Source organism: Schistocerca serialis, chromosome 1 (genome assembly GCF_023864345.2).
Source record: "Schistocerca serialis cubense isolate TAMUIC-IGC-003099 chromosome 1, iqSchSeri2.2, whole genome shotgun sequence".
Taxonomy (NCBI): Eukaryota; Metazoa; Arthropoda; class Insecta; order Orthoptera; family Acrididae; genus Schistocerca; species Schistocerca serialis.
The window spans coordinates 809,594,347-809,615,212 of NC_064638.1; the positions used below are offsets into that span (position 1 = coordinate 809,594,347).

The 20,866-nt window shown below is 37.8% G+C and overlaps 1 protein-coding gene across 1 annotated transcript in view; it reads right to left on the minus strand.

The window, feature by feature from the left end:
* Positions 1–20,866, minus strand: part of LOC126484145 (cytosolic carboxypeptidase-like protein 5) — a 172,187-nt gene that overhangs the window by 60,854 nt on the left and 90,467 nt on the right. Inside the window, exon 7 of the mRNA XM_050107543.1 lies at positions 7,138–8,161. Within this exon, the coding sequence (XP_049963500.1) occupies positions 7,138–8,161 (1,024 nt within the window). The remainder of the gene's footprint in view (positions 1–7,137; positions 8,162–20,866) is intronic.

Below are 20,866 nucleotides of genomic sequence, written 5' to 3' on the forward strand. Positions count from 1 at the left end.
AAATGGCTCTAAGCACTATGGGACTTAACATCTGAGGTCATCAGTCCCCTATTAAGATGGACCCATCTGTGTGAGGGTGAGGAGGAGAATGATAAATGGAGAAGTGGCAGAGAGAGAAGAACATCAAAGGTAGTACATTGGTATGCACTGTGTCACAATGATTGCACAAGGTGAGAGGTAAAGATGTCATAACAGGAAGAAAATGGTAATGTATTACTAAGAAGTGAACGTAGACTAAAATCCAGTGAAATAATATATTGTAGATTAGAGAGTTATTTATTAGCAAACAGTTAGCAGGCAAAACCATGAAGGCGGTATGTGGCAATTTTTGTTATTAAGGACATAGCAGTTAAAAAAATTTCTCTTCTCGAACACCACACCAAAGAAGAAGCAATCAAAATGAGAGGCATAGTGCTCAATAGTAGTGATCTTAAGTCACAGAAGCATAAGTGACTGGGGTACATTGGCCACCAAATGCTGCCATAACTTTGTTTATGGATACACTTGATAGTACAGTTGGTCAGGCTGGTCCTAATGGCCTCATTATATTAAGTGACTTTAATATAGATGTAAGTTCAAATAGTACAGTAAACTTGAAGCTCAGTGATACATTAAGCTCACGCAATCTTTCAAATATAGTAAGCTCTGCCACCAGAGTGATGGACAAATGCTCCACTACAACAGCTTATGCCATAATCAATGATTGTATAGATAAGTTAAACTACAATAACAGATTTTCATTATTCTGGCCACTTTTGTCAGGTGATAAGAGTAGGTAAATTTAGCTGTGCCAAAAATAACTCAAACATTAATGTCCTTAAACACAAGTTAGCAAATGAGAAATGGGATTCTGTGAATGTGGTGAAATGGTCTGATGACAAATGGAGTGAGTTCTACTCAACCCTGTTGAATCATTATGAATACTGCTGTCCAGTCAGAGAAATCCATAAGATAGCTAAATACTGCCAAAAGGAAGTAATGCTAGACTAAAATTCCCACCAAATTTTATTACCCTGAGGCAGAGTATACATGATCTAAACCTGTTTTACAAAGCCACTAATGTGCAGGTTTTTAAGTAAAAATACAATCAGGCAAAGCAAAGTTTTAAAACAAATCGTTAACCTAAGGAAACAGGTCAACAGCAAAGCAACAGAACAGACTGACAACATAAGCATTTTGGGAGCTAACAGACAAGTATAATGGAAATGTCGTGTGGCTACGGCCTCCCGTCGGGTAGACCGTTCGCCTGGTGCAGGTCTTTCGATTTGACGCCACTTCGGCGACCTGCGTGTCGATGGGGATGAAATGATGATGATTAGGACAACACAACACCCAGTCCCTGAGCGGAGAAAATTTCCGACCCAGCCGGGAATCGAACCCGGGCCCTTAGGATTGACAGTCTGTCACACTGACCACTCAGCTACCGGGGCGGACAACAGACAAGCATTATAAGATACCAATAAGACGAACATGGAACCATGATAGTTACATAGACATGATAGTTAAAAAAAAGAAAGAAAGAGAGAGAGAGAGATACCGTGTGCAATATTTTTAATAACTACATCATTTCTGTTGACCAATCAACCCCTATTACAGATGCATAGGTACACCCCATGCCACGACATTCTGTGTACCGAATTTGAATTTATGGAAGTAAATGAGCAGGAAGTATGCAAGACAATATGTATGCTAAAGAAAGAAATGGACGGATGGCTTATCCAGTGCCATTGCTAAGGTGTGCTTACAAGGAATCTCTAAGCCTCCTACCTACCTGACTAACTGCAGCATTAGAGAAAACAATTAAAGAGACCTTTGGAGAAAGGAGAACCACTTGTATGAATATCAAGAGCATTTCGCCTGTCTCATACATCTTGCTCACTAGATGGTAGAGTTTTGTCAGGATTGGCTCTCCCAAGGCTGTCAGTAGTTCTAATGGAATGTTGTCTACTCCGGGGGCCTTGTTTCGACTCAGGTCTTTCAGTGCTCTGTTAAACTCTTCACGCAGTATCATATCTCCCATTTCATCTTCATCTACATCCTCTTCGATTTCCATAATATTGTCCTCAAGTACATCACCCTTGTATAGACCCTCTATATACTCCTTCCACCTTTCTGCTTTCCCTTCTTTGCCTAGAACTGGGTTTCCATCAAAGCTCTTGATATTCATACAAGTGGTTCTCCTTTCTCCAAAGGTCTCTTTAATTTTCCTGTAGGCAGTATCTATCTTACCCCTAGTGAGATAAGCCTCTACATCCTTACATTTGTCCTCTAGCCATCCCTGCATAGCCATTTTGCACTTCCTGTTGATATCATTTTTTAGACGTTTGTATTCCTTTTTGCCTGCTTCATTTACTGTATTTTTGTATTTTCTCCTTTCGTCAATTAAATTCAGTATCTCTTCTGTTACCCAAGGATTTCTACTAGCCCTCGTCTTTCTACCTACTTGATCCTCTGCTGCCTTCACTATTTCATCTCTCAAAGCTACCCATTCTTCTTCTACTGTATTTCTTTCCCCCATTCTTCTTCTACTGTATTTCTTTCCCCCATTCTTGTCAATCGTTCCCTAATGCTCTCCCTGAAGCTCTCTACAACATCTGGTTCTTTCAGTTTATCCAGGTCCCATTTCCTTAAATTCCCACCTTTTTGCAGTTTCTTCAGTTTTAATCTACAGTTCATAACCAATAGATTGTGGTCAGAGTCCACATCTGCCCCTGGAAATGTCTTACAATTTAAAACCTGGTTCCTAAATCTCTGTCTTACCATTATATAATCTATCTGAAGCCTTTCAGTATCTCCAGGCTTCTCCCATGTGTACAACCCTTCTTTTATTATTCTTGAACCAAGTGTTAGCTATGATTAAGTTATGCTCTGTGCATAATTTTACCAGGCAGTTTCCTCTCTCATTCCTTAATCCCATTCCATATTCACCTACTACATTTCCTTCTGTTCCTTTTCCTACTATCGAATTCCAGTCACCCATGACTATTAAATTTTCGTCTCCCTTCGCTACTGGAATAATCTCTTTTATCTCATCATACATTTCATCAATTTCTTCGTCATCTGCAGAGCTAGTTGGCATATAAACTTGTACTACTGTAGAAGGTGTGGGCTTCATGTCTATCTTGGCCGGAATAATGCGTTCACTATGCTGATTGTAGTAGCTTACCCATACTCCTATTTTTTTATTCATTATTAAACCTACTCCAGCATTAACCCTATTTGATTTTGTATTTATAACCCTGTATTCACCTGACCAGAAGTCTTGTTCCTCCTGCCACCGAACTTCACTAATTCCCACTATATCTAACTTTAACCTATCCATTTCCCTTTTTAAATTTTCTAACCTACCTGCCCGATTAAGGGATCTGACATTCCACGCTCCAATCCCCCCATGAACCATGGACCCTGCTGTTGGTGGGGAGGCTTGCGTGCCTCAACGATACAGATAGCTGTACCGTAGGTGCAACCACAATGGAGGTGTATCTGTTGAGAGGCCAGACAAATGTGTGGTTCCTGAAGAGGGGCAGCAGCCTTTTCAGGAGTTGCAGGGGCAACAGTCTGGATGATTGACTGATCTGGCCTTGTAACACTAACCAAAATGGCCTTGCTGTTCTGGTACTGCGAACAGCTGAAAGCAAGTGGAAACTACAGCCGTAATTTTTCCCAAGGGCATGCAGCTTTACTGTATGATTAAATGATGATGGCGTCCTCTTGGGTAAAATATTTCCATAGTGAAAGCAATGTTTCAACATTACTATGATATTCATGACAGTTCCTCGGCAAGACTACATGGCACTGCTATCTCAACATTCTGAGCCACAAATAGTTAAATTCTGTTGTAAATGCACTGATGGCCACCCACTTTAAGTGTGTAATGAAGAGTTTTATGAACAGATGAATGAAGCGACCATGGAATCCCCACTAGCTCCAGAAACAGCAAACATCTACATGAAACACATTGAGGAGGTGGCTCTTCAAATCACTCACTGGAAACCCAAGCATTTATTCCACTATGTTGACGATACGTTTGTGGTAAGGGAGTATGCTCGACAGACAGTGGACGAGTTTCTGGCCCACCTTAATGGCATCCATCAAAACACTGATTTCAATACCATGAAGGAAACTTGCTACTCACCATATCGTGGAGATGCTGAGTCGCGATAGGCACAACAAAAAGATTCACACAATGTGTGTCTACTGCTGACAAAGGTCTTAATGGCCGAAGCTATAATTGTGTGAATCTTTTTGTTATGCCTATTGTGACTCAGCATCTCTGCTATATGGTGAGTAGCAACTTTCATTCTCTGGTATTGTTACATTCCATCCTGGATTTTTCATTGTTTGAAAACACTGCTTTCACTACAGAAGTACAGGAGAATGGTTGTCTCCCTTTTCTGGACATACTAATAAGGAAGAAGGCAGATGGTACACTAAGCCATTCAGTACACAGGAAGAAGACACACAGACCTGTACCTGGGTACCAAGAACAACTACCATTCAGTGAAATGGCAGAAAGTGCTGACCACCCTGATACGTACAGTATACATCATCTGTGATGAAGAAAGCCTCTCAAACAAGCTGCACCTGAAGGCAGTGTTCCACAAAAATGGGTTCAGTGAAGCACAGCTTATTAGGGCATTCAGGAAGATACAAGATGCCGGGAACTAGGAAAAGGAAGAAAGAGACAGGACACTCACTTTCTTTCTGTCCCAGGAACCGCTCTCAGCCAAAATCGTGAGGCTACTTGAAAGATCCAACATAAAAACCATCTTTCAACCACCACTGAAGTCAAAAGAGTGGTTTTGCTCTGCGGAAGATCCAGTAAAAATGAATGTACTGGAAATATACAGCATCCCCTGCGAATGCGACCAACAGTAGATTGGGCAAATGCAGCGGTGCATTTCGAATTGTTGCGAGGGGCCCATCAAGCGTGCACAGCTGGGACAGACAGGAAAATCAGTGACAGTAGAGCATAGTCTCAAGACCAAGGTGCGTTGCTGAGAAACTGCCTATTAGGATGGCATCATAAAGGAATTCACTGAAATATGGGTTCACGAAAATCTTGTTAACAGAGACGAAGGATACGGACTAAGTTCAGCACAGACTCTGGCTTTGGCAGCAATACGATGAGAGAGCAACCAACACTGTCCAACTCCTAATACACAGCCGAAATGCCCGCACAAAGATGCAAATGGAGCACCCGCTACCCCCACCACTGCAGCCTCACCCCACCCCCCTCCCTGCCTGCTGTTCAGCCAGACAGCACATGGTCACACAATCAGGTGCAAGGGGGTCACTCCAATAGTATAAATATCACAGCATCCTCATACCTCAACACATTGCCAGAAGATGATGAGTATGACAACTCATCCCCCCCTTCCCCACGGTTCTAACTAATATAATCTGTAGGATACCTATATCACAAGCTTGTCTCAGTTTAACAAAGTTTTCCACGTTTCATCTTTTAGGTTTTCTGTTCAAAGGCCACCTACATAAATTACATGTAATCCTTTTCTTTTGATGCACATTAAATGTGTAACTTACAAATATGGTAATCAACACTGTATGAAGCATTATCTGGGTTCCTCTTTCCTGATTCCATAAAGTATCTTACTTGATGAAAAATGCTCTCATTACAGTCAACAGGGTGATTAAGGAACAGTTCCAAAAATATACTCTAGGCATGTGCATCTATTCTAACTCTTTCAAATAAGGAAATGGATGAGAATAATTCAAAGCAAGGAAATGCATAAATTAAGAATATAACATTTTATAAAATGTGTAATAATCTTCTCTTTGAACAGAAAACAGGAATTCTATGTACTGTAAGTCTTAACACCAATATGGTTAATTTGTTTTGTAAAAACTGATACAGGAAACAGAAAAATTAAGCATGTTCTGCATGAAAGTTGCCTATTGGTTTCGCATCTTTTTGTAGAATACTAGGCTCGGGGGTTAAGTGACAAGGTGACAGACTACAGATCCAAAGGATTGGGATTCGATCCCCAGCCAGTCCTAGGACTTTAATTTGTCATTTATCACTTCTTTCACTGGTGACATGAAAGTTGCACCATCGCTCAGAGCCCCTGTTAAACTGTTAAGTCCCACTGCAACTGGCTGGATAAGTCAGTTCAAAGGTTGATGGAACATAACAACATACCACCTCACCATGCTAGTAAAGTACTGTTGTGTTCAAACCTTTAGAGAATGACATAACCATACTCTGTACCTGGAAGTATTGTTCCCTGCCACTACCTGCATAAATTTAAAAACTGGAGGTCATAGCTCTTATCACAATGTTTATTTTTTCTGAGGTTGTACCACATCACAGTTTATGAGTTGCATCTGAAATATTCTGTCTAGTCTACAGTGCCATGAGTGATCTATTGACAGTAGTCAATTATTTTTTAGTAACAAACAAATGAAATGTTTATGCAAATAATGAAATATCTCAATTATTAAATGATGTAATGTCAATCACTTGGCTACATGGATTAAAATACAACATCAACATTTGTTAAACCACAGTCAGTGTCACAAATGACGATGGACCACACAGTAAAAAGGCTGGGATATTAATTTCAGTATTGCTGGCTGGAAACAACAGCTGTGGCACATTCCTGGAGCTACTGCAGTGTGTTCCTAAGCTCTAGCAGCACTTATAATCAGACAGCCTTTTACTATTTTGCACTTTAAGACAGCACATATTCTGTAAATGGTCTCTCACAGTTGTTCGTGTAATATCTATGACTGACCACCATCAGAATCCATGACAGCACACAACAAAAGCAGGGTTTTGTTAAGTAACTCACTAGGATCATGTTTAAAGATTGCTATGTCAATGAATTTCAAAATGAAGCAAAGATAACAGAAGAAACAATGGTGGCCAAAGCTATGTCATGTTAGTTGAGCAGAAGCAGCCTAAATTCATGTGCTTTTTCATCATCACATTGATTTGGCAGTTATGAAATGTTCCATAAATTTGACTATAGTACACCACGGAAAAAAAATTACACTTTCTAATGACACACTGACTATGAATTTTTAATAAGACAAATCATGCAACACAAGTATACTTATTTGTGAAAATATGTAATTTAATAACATATAACTTTTCAATATAAGCTTTTACTTTACCTTTCTTTGAAGCATGTCCATGGAGATCAATGTACAGGAAAAGCCCAGAATCTTCGGGGTTAAAGTTTTTCTCTATACCCACAAATGACACAGTATTACTCGCACCATTTTCTGTATCATCACTGCAGAAAACATCACATGCAGCAACACTAGGAGTGTAAGAACTACATTTACTAACAGTCACTGAAACACCTGAGCAACTCACACCATTTGTTGATGCTGCTGCTACAAAATTTTTCTGCTGGATGAAGAGATTTGATAATGCTCCTGCAGTGTTTGTTTCATCAACACTTGAAGAAGTATCTGAAAAATTCTGATTACACGTCATATTTGGAGCTACTGAAGTAGCAGTATAACCCTTCGAAATGCCATCACAGACACTTGCAACACTTTTGAATATGGTTTCACAGACAGCAGAGAAAACATTATTATCTGCACTTGTAAAACTAGTTTCAAGATTTCCAGAAACAGCTTTCACTGAGGATATCACATTACTATCAATAGGTGCGTTATTAACAGTTTCATTTTCCTTTTCATACAAACTCAGTCCTGATACCTGACTTTCTATAGTGCAGACTCTGTTTTGATCTTCTGAGGCATCTGTCCTATCTTCAGGACTTGAAGATAGTGGTTCACCATTTGGTTCATCATGTAAAATAGTATCAGATGACGATGAATTAGCACAGCTCCAAACACTTGCCACAGGAGCATCTGACAGTGCTTCTTCGATTTCTTGCCCAAAATGATAGTACCTGATTAGTGCGCGAGCAGCAAATATAGATGGATGCAGAGTAAGCGATGGATTCAAATATACCCTGTTAAGGTTAACACCACGTGTGTCAGTTCTATAATGTCCTCTTGCAACACCATCAGGGTTCAAGATTGGTACAAGTTTAAACACAAATGTTTTACGTAAAAGAATAGAAACTGGATCATCTCGATTTAACAGGAGGCTGAGAAGTCCATTCAACACGAAACTTGATGGTGTTTCACCAGGGTGAACACGGGCACTAATGAACACAACCTGGAAAAAAAAAAAAGGAAGTGAATTGTGTTTTATTCATCTCATGACAAACATTTGAAATCCATTTGGTTTGTATATAGGAGACATATCAAAAATTTATAATAAAGTTACAATGATTTTTTCAATAATAAATAACAGCACTACAATAAATAACAACACTATATGGATATTTCTTGGAATATGTAACATATTGTATCCAGTTCAAATTTCCAGTTTGTCATGCATTAATTCATCCACTGATTAAAAACACTTCAGTGTCAGTACCTCATATAGTTTTTTTTTTTTTTTTTTTAAGTGGACTTAAATTCATCTGCATCAACTTGTTCCCTTTTAATTTATTATAAATTTTCATTCCCATGTATTGAGGTCCCTTGGCAAACAGTCTGAGGTAGTGGATGCAGAGCATAAAATTTTCTTTGTTTCTAGTGTCATGTGAATGTACGAAATGGTTTCCCTCAAATAATTCGTATCTAGTGTATAAAAATATAATCTCATATATGTATGGAAATAGAGAGTTAATATTTTATGTCTGCTAAATAATGGTCCACATGGTTCTTTGTGATTTGCAGTGCACATATTTTGAATGATTTTTTTCTGTATTTTTAGTATCCACACTATGTTTGTAGATTTACCCCAAAGAATAATACCATAACTAATAATGCATATGCTACTTTTTGTGGGTCCATGTCAGCAGCAGTTGATAATATTTGCATTGCAAATGCAAAGCTGCTCAGTTTGTTTGCTAAGTATTCAATGTGTGCCTGCCAGCTCAAAATTGTATCTACAAGTTCTTCTATATCTTGGCTGTTGTGTACAATCTTAATCTGCTCACATTTTGACTGTTTGGTTTTGAACTACATCATGTGAGTCTTAGATATGTTAATATTCAACCCATTTAGCTGAAACCGAGTTTCTAAGGTGCTGAGGGTCCTGATCACAGATTTCGGAATTTTTTCCAAATCCTGATCTTCAATTAAAACAGAAATATCATCTGCGAACAGAACTGATGGGGAGCTGATATTTAATGGTAAGTCATTAACACAAGAGAGAAATATGACTGGGCCTAATATGGAGCCTTGTGGAACACCCGGAGATATTTTTTTTCCAGTCAGAAAAATAAGCCATTTGAAGAGATGCTTTCTGTTTGATACCTAGGAATTAACCCATTGTAGGGCACTGCCACTAAGGCCATACTTTTCGAGTTGGTAAACAAGCAATGTACAGTTTACAGAATCAAACACCTTTGTGAGGTAGCAGAAAACTCCTGCCACCTTATTTCTCTTGTCTAATGATGCACTTACTTTCTCAATGAAAATGTTCACTACATCTATGGTGTTTTTCCACTGTTGAAAACCAAATTGATTGTTTAGAATAACAGAGTATTTTGCAATGAAGTTTCAGACTTGTGCAACAGCGAGTTTTTCAAATATTTTAGATATGACTGGGAGAATCAAGACAGGACAATAATTTCCCATGGTCTTTCTTGATCCCTTCTTGAAGAATGGTTTCACTACAGCATATTTCAGAACCTCTGGGAAACACCCGTCTTCAAAACATTGATTTATTATTTGAGCCAGTGGGTTTGCAATTTTATGTCTACCACTTGGTTATTCCATCCCAACCTGCGGATTTTTTGTTTCTTAATGTTAGAATAGCATTTTCTACATCCTCCATAGAAACATTTAAGAATTTTGTACAGTTTTCAGAGTTTTCACCTAGGCCAAAGGGATTTACTTTGTTATGATAATCTGTTACATCTACACTGGACTTCGCTATACTTATAAGGAATTCATTAAAGTGCTTTGGTATTTGAGTTGGACTTACAATAATATTTCCTTCAATGTAAATTTTTTGAAATTTCTTGGTTACAGGGTTTAACAGGTTTACTTACCAGGGAAGCAAAATCACATGAGATGGTAGAAGCCGGAAAGAAATTGCAACCTGAATACAAAAGACCAAAATTGCATTTAATCGGAGAAGGAACTTACTCACCAGCAACAACATCAGTCTGAAAATAAGGTTTTGTTTGGAGTGTGACCCTATACGGATGTGAAACTTGGATGATTGGAAGAGAAGAGAGAAGATGGCTAGAGGCCCTGGAGATGTGGTGCTATAGAAGGATGATGAAGATGATCTGGAGAGACAAAGTAACAAACGAAGAGGTGCTTAAAAGAGTACAGGAAACCAGATCTCTGTGGAGGCACATCCAAATAAGAAGAGAAAAACTTGTAGGGCACATCCTACGACACAACAACATCATTGGAACAATAGCAGAAGGAGTTGTTGAGGGAAGGAATCGGCGGGGGCGACCAAGGATATCATACATGCAACAGATCATGAATGACGTTGGATGTAACACATATGTGGAAATGAAGAGGAAGGCAGACAGAAGAGAGGCTTCTCTGCTGCAAACCAACCTCAGGGTTGAACACTAAAAGAAAGAAGATGGGTTTAACACCTGACCACACAACCTTTGTCTTATTTTTATGATTTAAAATTAGCATGTTATTTGCCAGTTGTTTTGCTGCCTTGACAACTCTTTTAAATATGGTTTTATAGACATATTTAATGAAATCAATATCCTTCTTTCCACAAACAATACGAGACTGGAATAGAAGGGAGAACCGATAGAGGTACTCAAAGTACCCTCCGCCACACACCGTCACATGACTTGCAGAGTATGGATGTAGATGTAGATTATATTTTAGTTCTCTGTGCAGTTGCCTTTTCCTTAAACTGGAAATTTTAATGCCCTGGGTAATCCACTTTAATTTATTTGTTATTTTATGGCTGCAGCATCTAGGTGGAAATATTATATTAAAGACACCAAGAAAACTACTTAGGAATTTCTCAAAGTTTTCAATCACTTGAGTTACAATGATCAAAAGGCTATGTTTTCTCTTTTAGCTTCTCACTAAATGTTAGCAAGTTTTCTTTGCTAAAGACTCATATTGTTTCTCATACGTGAAATGTTCCAGTCTGTCAATAGCAGCTCAATGAACAATGCACAATGATCTGAAATACCTAGATCTATACAAAATTTATACACATCTTCATACACATAACTTGTTAGAACACTGTCAATACAGGTTGCTGATTGCCTATTGTCTCTAGCAGATTCAAAGAAATTCAATTTGAAACCATATTTCTTTACAAAGTCAGTGAATCTTGAAGCTTAGCTACTAACACATGTGATATCAATATTTTTTTTTCTTTTTTTTCTCTACAAAGGTCTTCTAGTATAATTTGAAGCTTAGAAAAGAATAGTTCTGTTGTTGACGTCCCTGGAACTTTGTATATTGAGATTATTGTCGCGTTTGCTAGCGAGTCCGCTATTTCTACACAACAGATCTCAAACACACATTCTTCATTTAAATAATTAAAACAGTTTCTGGTCTCATAATTTATATGACTATGTGGAAGTATACGTGAGCCTCCATGTGACTTGTTTCTTCTGCAAAAGCTACTTGCTAATTTGAAGTTCCGTATTTTGTTTAAAATTTTAATTGTGCCTCAGTAAACCAGTGCTCATTTAAACAAACAACTCTAATATTTGCACATTCTGACAGAATGGTTTCAAATTCATCTATTTTGGAGCTTTCACTGTTTGAAGCATCAGTGTTTGAACCATTTATATTCCAGTGGATAACATATCTACTTTGACTATTAGCTAGGGGCTTTGGCACATTTCTTGTCAGATAATGGTTTGGTTTTGTCTTTCTTAATATTACACAAGTTTTTTCGCCCCCCATCACTACTTATTGGTTTCCCGTATTTTGTATGACCTGGCAAGTATCTATGAACATCTTACTGATTATTTTTGAGCCCAACCCATTCAGATGTAGACTATCTTTGGCAAGACACTTTGCACTTAGAAATTTGATGGGATCAATGAAGACAACTCCTAGTTTATTGCACTGTTCTTTAATATTCATTTATCCTCTGCAAATAGCTGTCACTCACCGATCTCCTGTACACAATGGCACTTATTATTATTCTGCAATTGGAGTATAGTCTTTTGGCCATTCGGATGAGGTTCCATGTGTGGTTTACAATTTCTTCCACACTGTTGCTTCAAAGTGAATTTGTTCCCAAATTCATAAAAACACCTTTTGGATTTCTGTTATGCTTATCTGCTGCATTCTCTCTTGAGTTTAAGACGTTGTTTAGGGCGTATGCAACTGATGCATCCTGACTCCTGGTTGAACGCTCATATTGGAGCTTGGAACAATTATGTTTGTCAACACTGAGTCACCTATAATACAGAATTCACTTTCTGTCTTATTATAATGCTTCTTTCTGTCTTTTTTGTATGTTATGCTTGTCCATTTACATTTGTTTGGTTCTTCCATATCTTAATAATACATATTACTGTTCTCAGCACTTTGATATATAACTAAAACTGAACTACTCAAAGCTTGTAAGGTCATAAGAAGTCACTTGTTGGTCTACCTATAAATAATGAAATGAAGTGACTAGATCATAAATGTATTTGTAGAACTCAACAAGACTCAGTGAATGAAAAATTAAAATAGAAGTACACTTTGTGTTACATGATCAGTGCATTTCAATTATTTTCTCAGTATACAGCTGTAACTCTTTATTTCAACCATGCGATGGCATGATGATTGTTCCATACACACTAATGCAATGAGAAATGAGACCTGAACATTCAGGAATTGATGATATGTTAATGTTAAAATGGCTACTGACACTTTACCAATGGCCTAAACATGAATGGGAAGACAATAATTATGTTAGTCTATATAAAAAGATAAAATAAAAACAATGGAGATCAATTTTGAATTCAGGCACAAAGCTACAAGAATAAACATTTATGTAGAACTCAAGGAGATAGTACAGGAAATTAAAGCAGCCCAATGTTATACGACAATAAAAGACTATTGATAATTTAATGAATGTCGTACTCACTTCTTATCCATTTGAAACTTTTGCCATTGCTAGAGACCCACAACAGGGCTCATTTATCTTCCATTATAAATTTAATATTAAGATAGATCGGGAGTGTGTCTGCTTTGTGTCAAAGCAGGAGGGGCAGGCCGCAGTTTGCAATCAGCTAAAGATCTGCTGGTCATGGTCAGCCATCTGGAGGCTGCTGCCTCGAGATGTAGTAGTGGCAGAGAAAAGGGTGCATCAAATGGGACACCTACGGTGCCACTTGTTGCACCCACATGCTCAGCTACTGAGGCACTGTCTGGTGCACTTGATGTGGGGGAACTGTTCACCTCCGGGTAAATGGCAAGTTGTAACATATTTGTGTCGCTTGAGGTGAATGGTGTATGTCAGGGCTGGGCGACTGGCTGAATAGCCTCGGGCATTCACAGTATGAGTGGACAAGTGACCAATTCTCAGCAGGGTTTGGGCAGGAACACAGAGGGAGGGGGGTGGGGAGGGCAGTTTGTTACTTATTGGCAGCGAGTTTGTTACTTATTGGCAGCTCCAACATTAGGTACATTATGGAGCCTATTAGGGAATGCAGTCTGAGGATAGAAGGAAATCCAATGTACACTCGATACGCCTGGCAGGAGGCAGGGGGGTGGGTGGGTGGGCTCACCCAGGATGTGGGAAAGGCTCTGCCTCTGGCTATTGATGGTGCAGGATGCAATCATTTTCAAATTGCGACTCACGTCAGCACCAATGACTCCTGTTGCTGGGGTTCTGAGGCCATCCTCACTTCTTACAGGCAGCAGGCAGAATAGGTGGAGACTGCTGGTCTTGTCTGTGGCATGAAAGTAGAGAGAGATTACAATTTGCAGTATCATATCCAGTGTTAATTTGGATCCTTTGATTTGGAGTTGACTGGAAGGCATTGCCAGAGACTCCACTGTTTCTGTAATAGTCTCAGCTGCACATTTCTGTACCTGTGTCATTGGGTGGAGAATATTAAGATGTCCGTACATAGGTCAGAGATGTGTTACACAAAGGAGCCTCTTGTGTAGCAAAGTACATGTGGGGAGCCCCTGGCTTTTTATTTATTTATTTTTTTTTTAAAAAAGGTTAGGTGATGGTTTGAGGTCCTCTGAAAAAGGGTCATCAATCAATGCAGAAAAAGCAAAAGACTGAAATCTGATTGCACACATGTCAGAGATGCTTGCAATCTTAAGACTTTAACAGTAAATTGCCAAAGCATTTGTTACAAAATCGATGAATTTACCACTCTCCTGGAAAGACGTCATGCTCAAATTATACTCAAAACTAAGAGTTGGATGAAACCTGAAGTAGAGTGCTCTGTAATATTTAATGAGGCATGTAATCTGTATTGTAAAGATAGGTTAGGCATAAAAAGAGGTGGGGAGCGTTTACTGCAATCGACAAAATTAATAACATCGACTGTGAAGTTATCTGGATGGGAGTAATGACCTTAGGTGAACTCAACTAAACATTGGTTGTTCTTATCATCCACTCAGATGTAACGGTTACAGAATCATTAAAAAAAAAAGTCTTCACTCAGAAGGACAGAAGTACACTTATCAAGCAATGTTAGTTGGAGGTGACTTTTAAACCACCAAGGATCGACTAAGGTGTCTACAGATACATTTCACATTGTACAGAGAGGCAGTCTGGGGAAGAAGTTCCAAACACTTACTTCAAAAACTGTCTTGAGCAACTACAGTGACAATGCACATGCAGAGCAAATATTCTAGACTTCATAGGTAGAAAAAGCCTGACATTATTGACTCTGTCAGTATAGAAATATAGAGATTATTGCTCACAATGTCATCATAATCATGATGGTTACTAAACTCTGCTTGAACAGGCCATGAAAGCTCAATGGTACCGACTGGCCATGTCATCCTCAGCCCACAAGTGTCACTGGATACAGATAGGGAGGGGCATGTGGTCAGCACACTGCTCTCCCGGATATACATCATTTTACAAGACTGGAGCCACTACTTCTCAATCAAGTAAATCCTCAGTTTGCCTCACAAGGCCTGAATGCACTCAGCTTCCCAACAGTGCTCGGCAGACTGAATGGTCACCCATCCAAGTGTTAGCCCAGCCCAACAGCACTTAACTTCGATGATCTGATGGGAACCGGAGTCACCACAATGGCAAGACCATTGGCACAATGGTTAATAAGGTCAATAAATGTAGCGAAAAGACTAGGAGAGGTATTAAGCTGGAAAGAACAGGTAAGCAGTTGTTAGCATCCTAATTAGTTAATGAATGGTTGTCATTTATTTCCAATGTGATGGACATAGAGAAATTATGGTCAAAGTTGAAACTGATTGCAATTTAAGATCTTGAGAAATATGAGCTAGGCATTTGCATTAAGTATGGGGTTTAATAACAAAATTCGCAAAATCATGAGAATACAGATGTTGATCGGCAACAGCAGAAATTTTTGAGTCTATAAAAAGTTTGATGAACAAAGCATACAACTACTTCCACTGTCATATATTAACTTGTGCTGAAAATCCTAAAAAATTCTGGTCCCATGTAAAATTGTTAAGCAGATCAGTTCCCGACAGACCAGTCTGATGTGGCAACAGAACACAACAAAAGGAAAGCTGAAGTTTTAAATCTCACTTTTAAAAAACATCACTCATGCAAGAGGAGTGTATAGACATACCATCATTTGACTCTTCTACAAATACCTGTAATAAGGACATATAAATAGACATCCCTGGCACTAAAGAGCAGCTGAAAGATTTAAAACCAAGTAAGACACCATGTCCAAATGAAATCACAATTCAGTTTTACAGAATCACTTGCCCAGCAGAAAGCTCCAACTTACTGTTTTCCTGTAGAATTCTTAAGTATATTTTAAGTCTGAATATAATAAATTCCTTTGAGGGAGAATACTCTATATCCACAAATCAACACAGATTTAAAAAGCATCGCTAATGCAAGATTCAAATTGCCTTTTCTCGCATGATATCCTGCAAACCACGGATGAAGGGCAAAAGGCAGATTTCATATTCCTAGATTTACAAAAAAACAACTGACAACAGTGCCACACAGCACACTGTTAATGTATATCTGAGCATACGGAATAAATTCTCAGATATATGAGTGGCTTGAAAACTTTTTAAGTAATACAACCCAGTACATTGTCCGGGAAGCAAGTGTTCATTGGAAACCAAGGTATCATCTGTAGTGACGCAGTGAAGAGTATTGTTTTTGAATGATTGTGGAGGGTACGGGATGACTTGGATAGAATTTCTGTTTGGTGCAATGAATGGGGGCTTGCTCTAAATGAGTAAAAGATTGATGTCATTGTACATAATTTCATAATACTGGCATAAAAACATTGTCTGATCTTAGATACATTCAAAATCAATTAGCAATCCAGAAACAGACTCTTGCTTTGAATGAAGTAAAATGAATAATATAATTTAAAAAAGAATCTGGCTTAGATTTAAAAACTAGGATATTATCTGACAGAGTCTTACTGATACCGACTACAAAGCAAAATTTATGGAGAGATTTCACATACTTTTGAAATCTACTGTGTACCTGACTTAGTGATCTGTAAATAAAATGTAAATGTTGTGTAACTAGGGCCTCCCATTGGGTAGTCTGTTCACCGGGTGCAAGTCTTTCGATTTGACGCCACTTCGGCAATTTGCACGTTGGTGAGGATGAAATGATGAAGATTAGGACAACACAACACCCAGTCTCTGAGCAGAGAAAATCTCCAACCCAGCTGGGAATCGAACCCGGGCCCTTAGGATTGACATTCTGTCATGCTGACCACTCAGCTACCGGGGGATCTGTGAGTGGCATAATGGAATGACTGACAAAGGTGTTGCAAATGTAGTTAAGCTTGGCTATAGAAATATGAATTTGACAGTTGACTCCCTGGCCCCTGCAGAAGACCTTTCAATCTTTTCTAGTTGTCTAGACGCAGCTAAAGAAAAATCAAACAACTGAAGAAACAAGCAGGAAAGATAGGACTCCAGATTGCCTTTGAGATCATCTAAATTGTTACAAACATGAAGTCACCACTCAGAGTACTAGAGGTAGAGGAAGCAGATGTCGAACAAACAGAGCAGTTTAAATATCTTTGAGAGTGGATGAAGTCAAACACTTCTGACAAAAACATGTTTACTTCACACAGTAGGAAAAGAAGACAACATATAAAACTAACTAAAAGTGTCTACATGGAGAAATCAATATTACTTAATGCCAAGATATAATCAGAGGGGCTCTGTATGACAGAGAACATCTTGCTACGAATAGAAAAGGTCCGACTGAGAAATTATAAATAGAGAAATTATAAATAAGGGAAAGATAGATCTTGAGAAAAATTCTAGGTCCAATCAAAGAAATTGGTGGATTCAGGAGATGACACAATCATGGATTTTATACACATGTAAAAACCAAGGAGGCTTAGTTCACGGAGATAGAAAAAGACCTGCAAGAAGTTAGAATAACTTTGAAGGATATCCGTAAACACATTCTGCTGAATAAAAAAATTCAAGATCATATTGCTTTCAAAGAAAACACAAATTAGAAGTTGGCGAAATGGAATGAAGTAAACAAGGAAGAACATATAAAATGACTGCAGTTCAATTATTGTAATCTAAAAATGTCTAATATGACAAGAACTATACCTAAAACACAGCTGCAGTATTTAAAATGATATAACAAACTTGATCCTACATTTAAAAAACAAAAGTTTTGCCTTGTACATTCTTACAAAAACAATAAAAAAACATTTTTTCAATATAAATTAACTTTTTCTCAAAATATTGGCCTTTGAAATACATACACTTTCTTGCATTTATTTGAACCAATCCTCGAAACATGTTTTTCCACTCTAATATTGATATTTCAAAATATAGTTTGGGAAGGATTCAACAGATTCTTGATATGGTGAAAATTATGCTCCATATATTTTCTTATTTGATATAAGGGAACATAACTAGTTAGATGATAAATCATGTGAATATTGGCAATGACACAGTATTTTTAACTTTCTCTGCATCAGATAATGAATTATTTAACATAGTATCTGATAGCTGGAATTTTAATAATGAAGAATGATGTGACATTTCTCGTTCCCTCCTCAATGTATTTGTGGAAAATGAGTTGTTCTTTGATCATCTGAAGCAATGATCCAGTGTAACTGAAGAAACAAGCTGTCATTTTCTTGGAAATGCTTCACAAACAAATAATTTTTGTTAATTTTATTTCACCCAAACAGTTGATGGCTGTTTAGTTTCTAGCTTGTACAAATGTATCCAAGTTTCATCTCCTATTACAATATTGTATACTGATTTTGTCTTTACTCTGTGGGATGTTATGAACAGTAAACTTCCTTGCAAATTAAAACTGTGTGCTGGAGAAAATCTTGAACTCTGTACCTTTGCCTTTTGTGAGCTAGTGCTCTACTGCGCTACCCAAGCATGACTCACAAACCATCCACACAGCTTTATTTCCACCAGTACCTCATCTCCTACCTTGCCCGCAAACAGAAAAGGTTTTGAGTTCGTATCTTGGTCCCGCACACAGTTTTAATCTGGCAAGAAGTTTCATATCAGTGCACACTCCACTGCAGAGTGAAAAAGTGATTACGAATATTTCTTTCCACCAACTGGCATAAAGCTATTTTTGAGTTTCAGACAAATTGTGCACAATTAATTGGGAACAGATCTTTTTCATAGTTAAATGTACATGCAAAAATGAGTATACTGTAGTCTTCAGCATGCCTAAGGAAGCCAATATGACTCTATCTCACAGTAAGTCAAATGCTGGTCCTCTACAATCATGTAGCACACATCCTTGATGTTTTTTTGAATAGCAACTGATTTAACATGACCTTCATGAAATGTCTCAATGATGGTAAAATCAAGACAAAATTCTGCAAACCTATGGTACATAGTCTTTTTTGAAAGTTGAATTAATGTATCCAACACATTACTTGCAAATTAAACCTTTATGAAAATTTTAAAAATCACTCATCGAAAACTTCCATGTGAAATTTCTATTTCTTTAGAACAATGGTTCCTCGAGTGCTCACTGTAAACAAACTATTTTGACAGTTTCTAAGCTTCTATTGTTTTCACAATAACAAATGACAAAATTTTTTTTAAAAAATAGTGATGTCATATATCAATAATGTCATCTGGAAGTTGTTTCTAAAACTTTTTAATGACAACTCTTGTATTGACTTCTTTCATGATGTCTATCCACTTTAAGCTAAACAGCTGTGTGATAGCCACAGTGTTAAAGAAAAATATCTGAAATTTTTGTAGTAGAAGAAAATGGAGAGGAAGGAAAAAAGAAAAGAAAAACACACAGGCAGTAAAAGTAAGGATACATCATTCTGAAGGACGGACTAAGGAAGACACATTGTTGTTGTTGTTGTTGCTGTTGTTGTTGTTGCCTTCAGTCTGAAGACTAGTTTGATGCAGCTCTCCACGCTACTCTATTCTGTGTGAGTCTCTTCATCTCCAAGTAAATACTGCAACCTACATCTTTCTGAATCTGCTTACTGTTTTCATCACTTGGTCTCCCTCTATGATTTTTACTACTATTCCTTCCAATGCTAAACTGGTGATCCCTATCAACTAATCCCTTCTTCTACTCAGACTGTGCCACAAATTTCTTTTCTCCCCAATTCCATTCAGTACTTCCTCATTCGTTATGTGATCTACCCATCTAATCTTCAGCATTCTTCTGTAGCACCATGTTTTGAAAGCTTCTATTCTCTTTTTATCTAAATTGTTTATTGTCCATGTTTTGCTTCCATACATGACCACACTCCAGACAAATACCTTCAGAAAAGACTTCCCAACACTTAAATCTATATTCAATGTTAACAAATTTCTCTTCTTCAGAAATGCTTTTCTTGCCATTGCCAGCCTACATTTTGTATCCTCTCTACTTCGACAGTCATCAGTTATTTTTCTGCCAATACAGCAAAACTCATCTACTACTTTTAAGTGTCTTGTTTATTAATCTGTTTCCCTTAGCATCACCTGATTTAATCTGACTATATTCAATTTCCCTTCTTTGCTTTTGTTGATGTTCATCTTATATCCTCCTTTCAAGACACTGTCCATTCAGCTCAACTACTCTTCCAAGTCCTTTGCTGTCTCTGACACAATTACAATGTCATCGGTAAACATCAGAGTTTTTATTTCTTCTCCCTGAAGTTTAATTCCTACTCCAAATTTTCCTTTGGTTTTCTTTACTGCTTGTTCAACGTGCATATTGAATAACATCAGGGATAGTCTGCAACTCTGTTTCTCTCCCTTCTCAACCACTCTTTCCCTTTCATGCCCCTCGACTCTTATGACTGCTGTTTGGTTTCTGTATAAGATGTAAATAGCCTTTTGCTCCCTGTATTTTACCCTTGCCACTTTCAGAATTTCAAAGAGAGTATTACAACCAATATTGTCAAAAGCTGTCTCTAAGTTTACAAATGCTATGAATGTAGGTTTGTCTTTCCTTAAGCTATCTTCTAAGATAAGTTGCAAGGTCAGTACTGCCTCGTGTCTTCCTATATTTCTCCAGAATCCAAACTGATCTTCCCCAAGCTGTGCTTCTACCAGTTTTTTCATTCTTCTTTAAACAATTTGTCTTAGTATTTTGTAAACATGGCTTATTAAACTGATAGTTAGGTAATCTTCATATCTGTCAGCAACTGCTTTCTTTGCAATTACAACTACTACACTCTACATGAAGTCTGAGGGTATTCCGCCTATTTAATACATCTTGCACACCAGATGG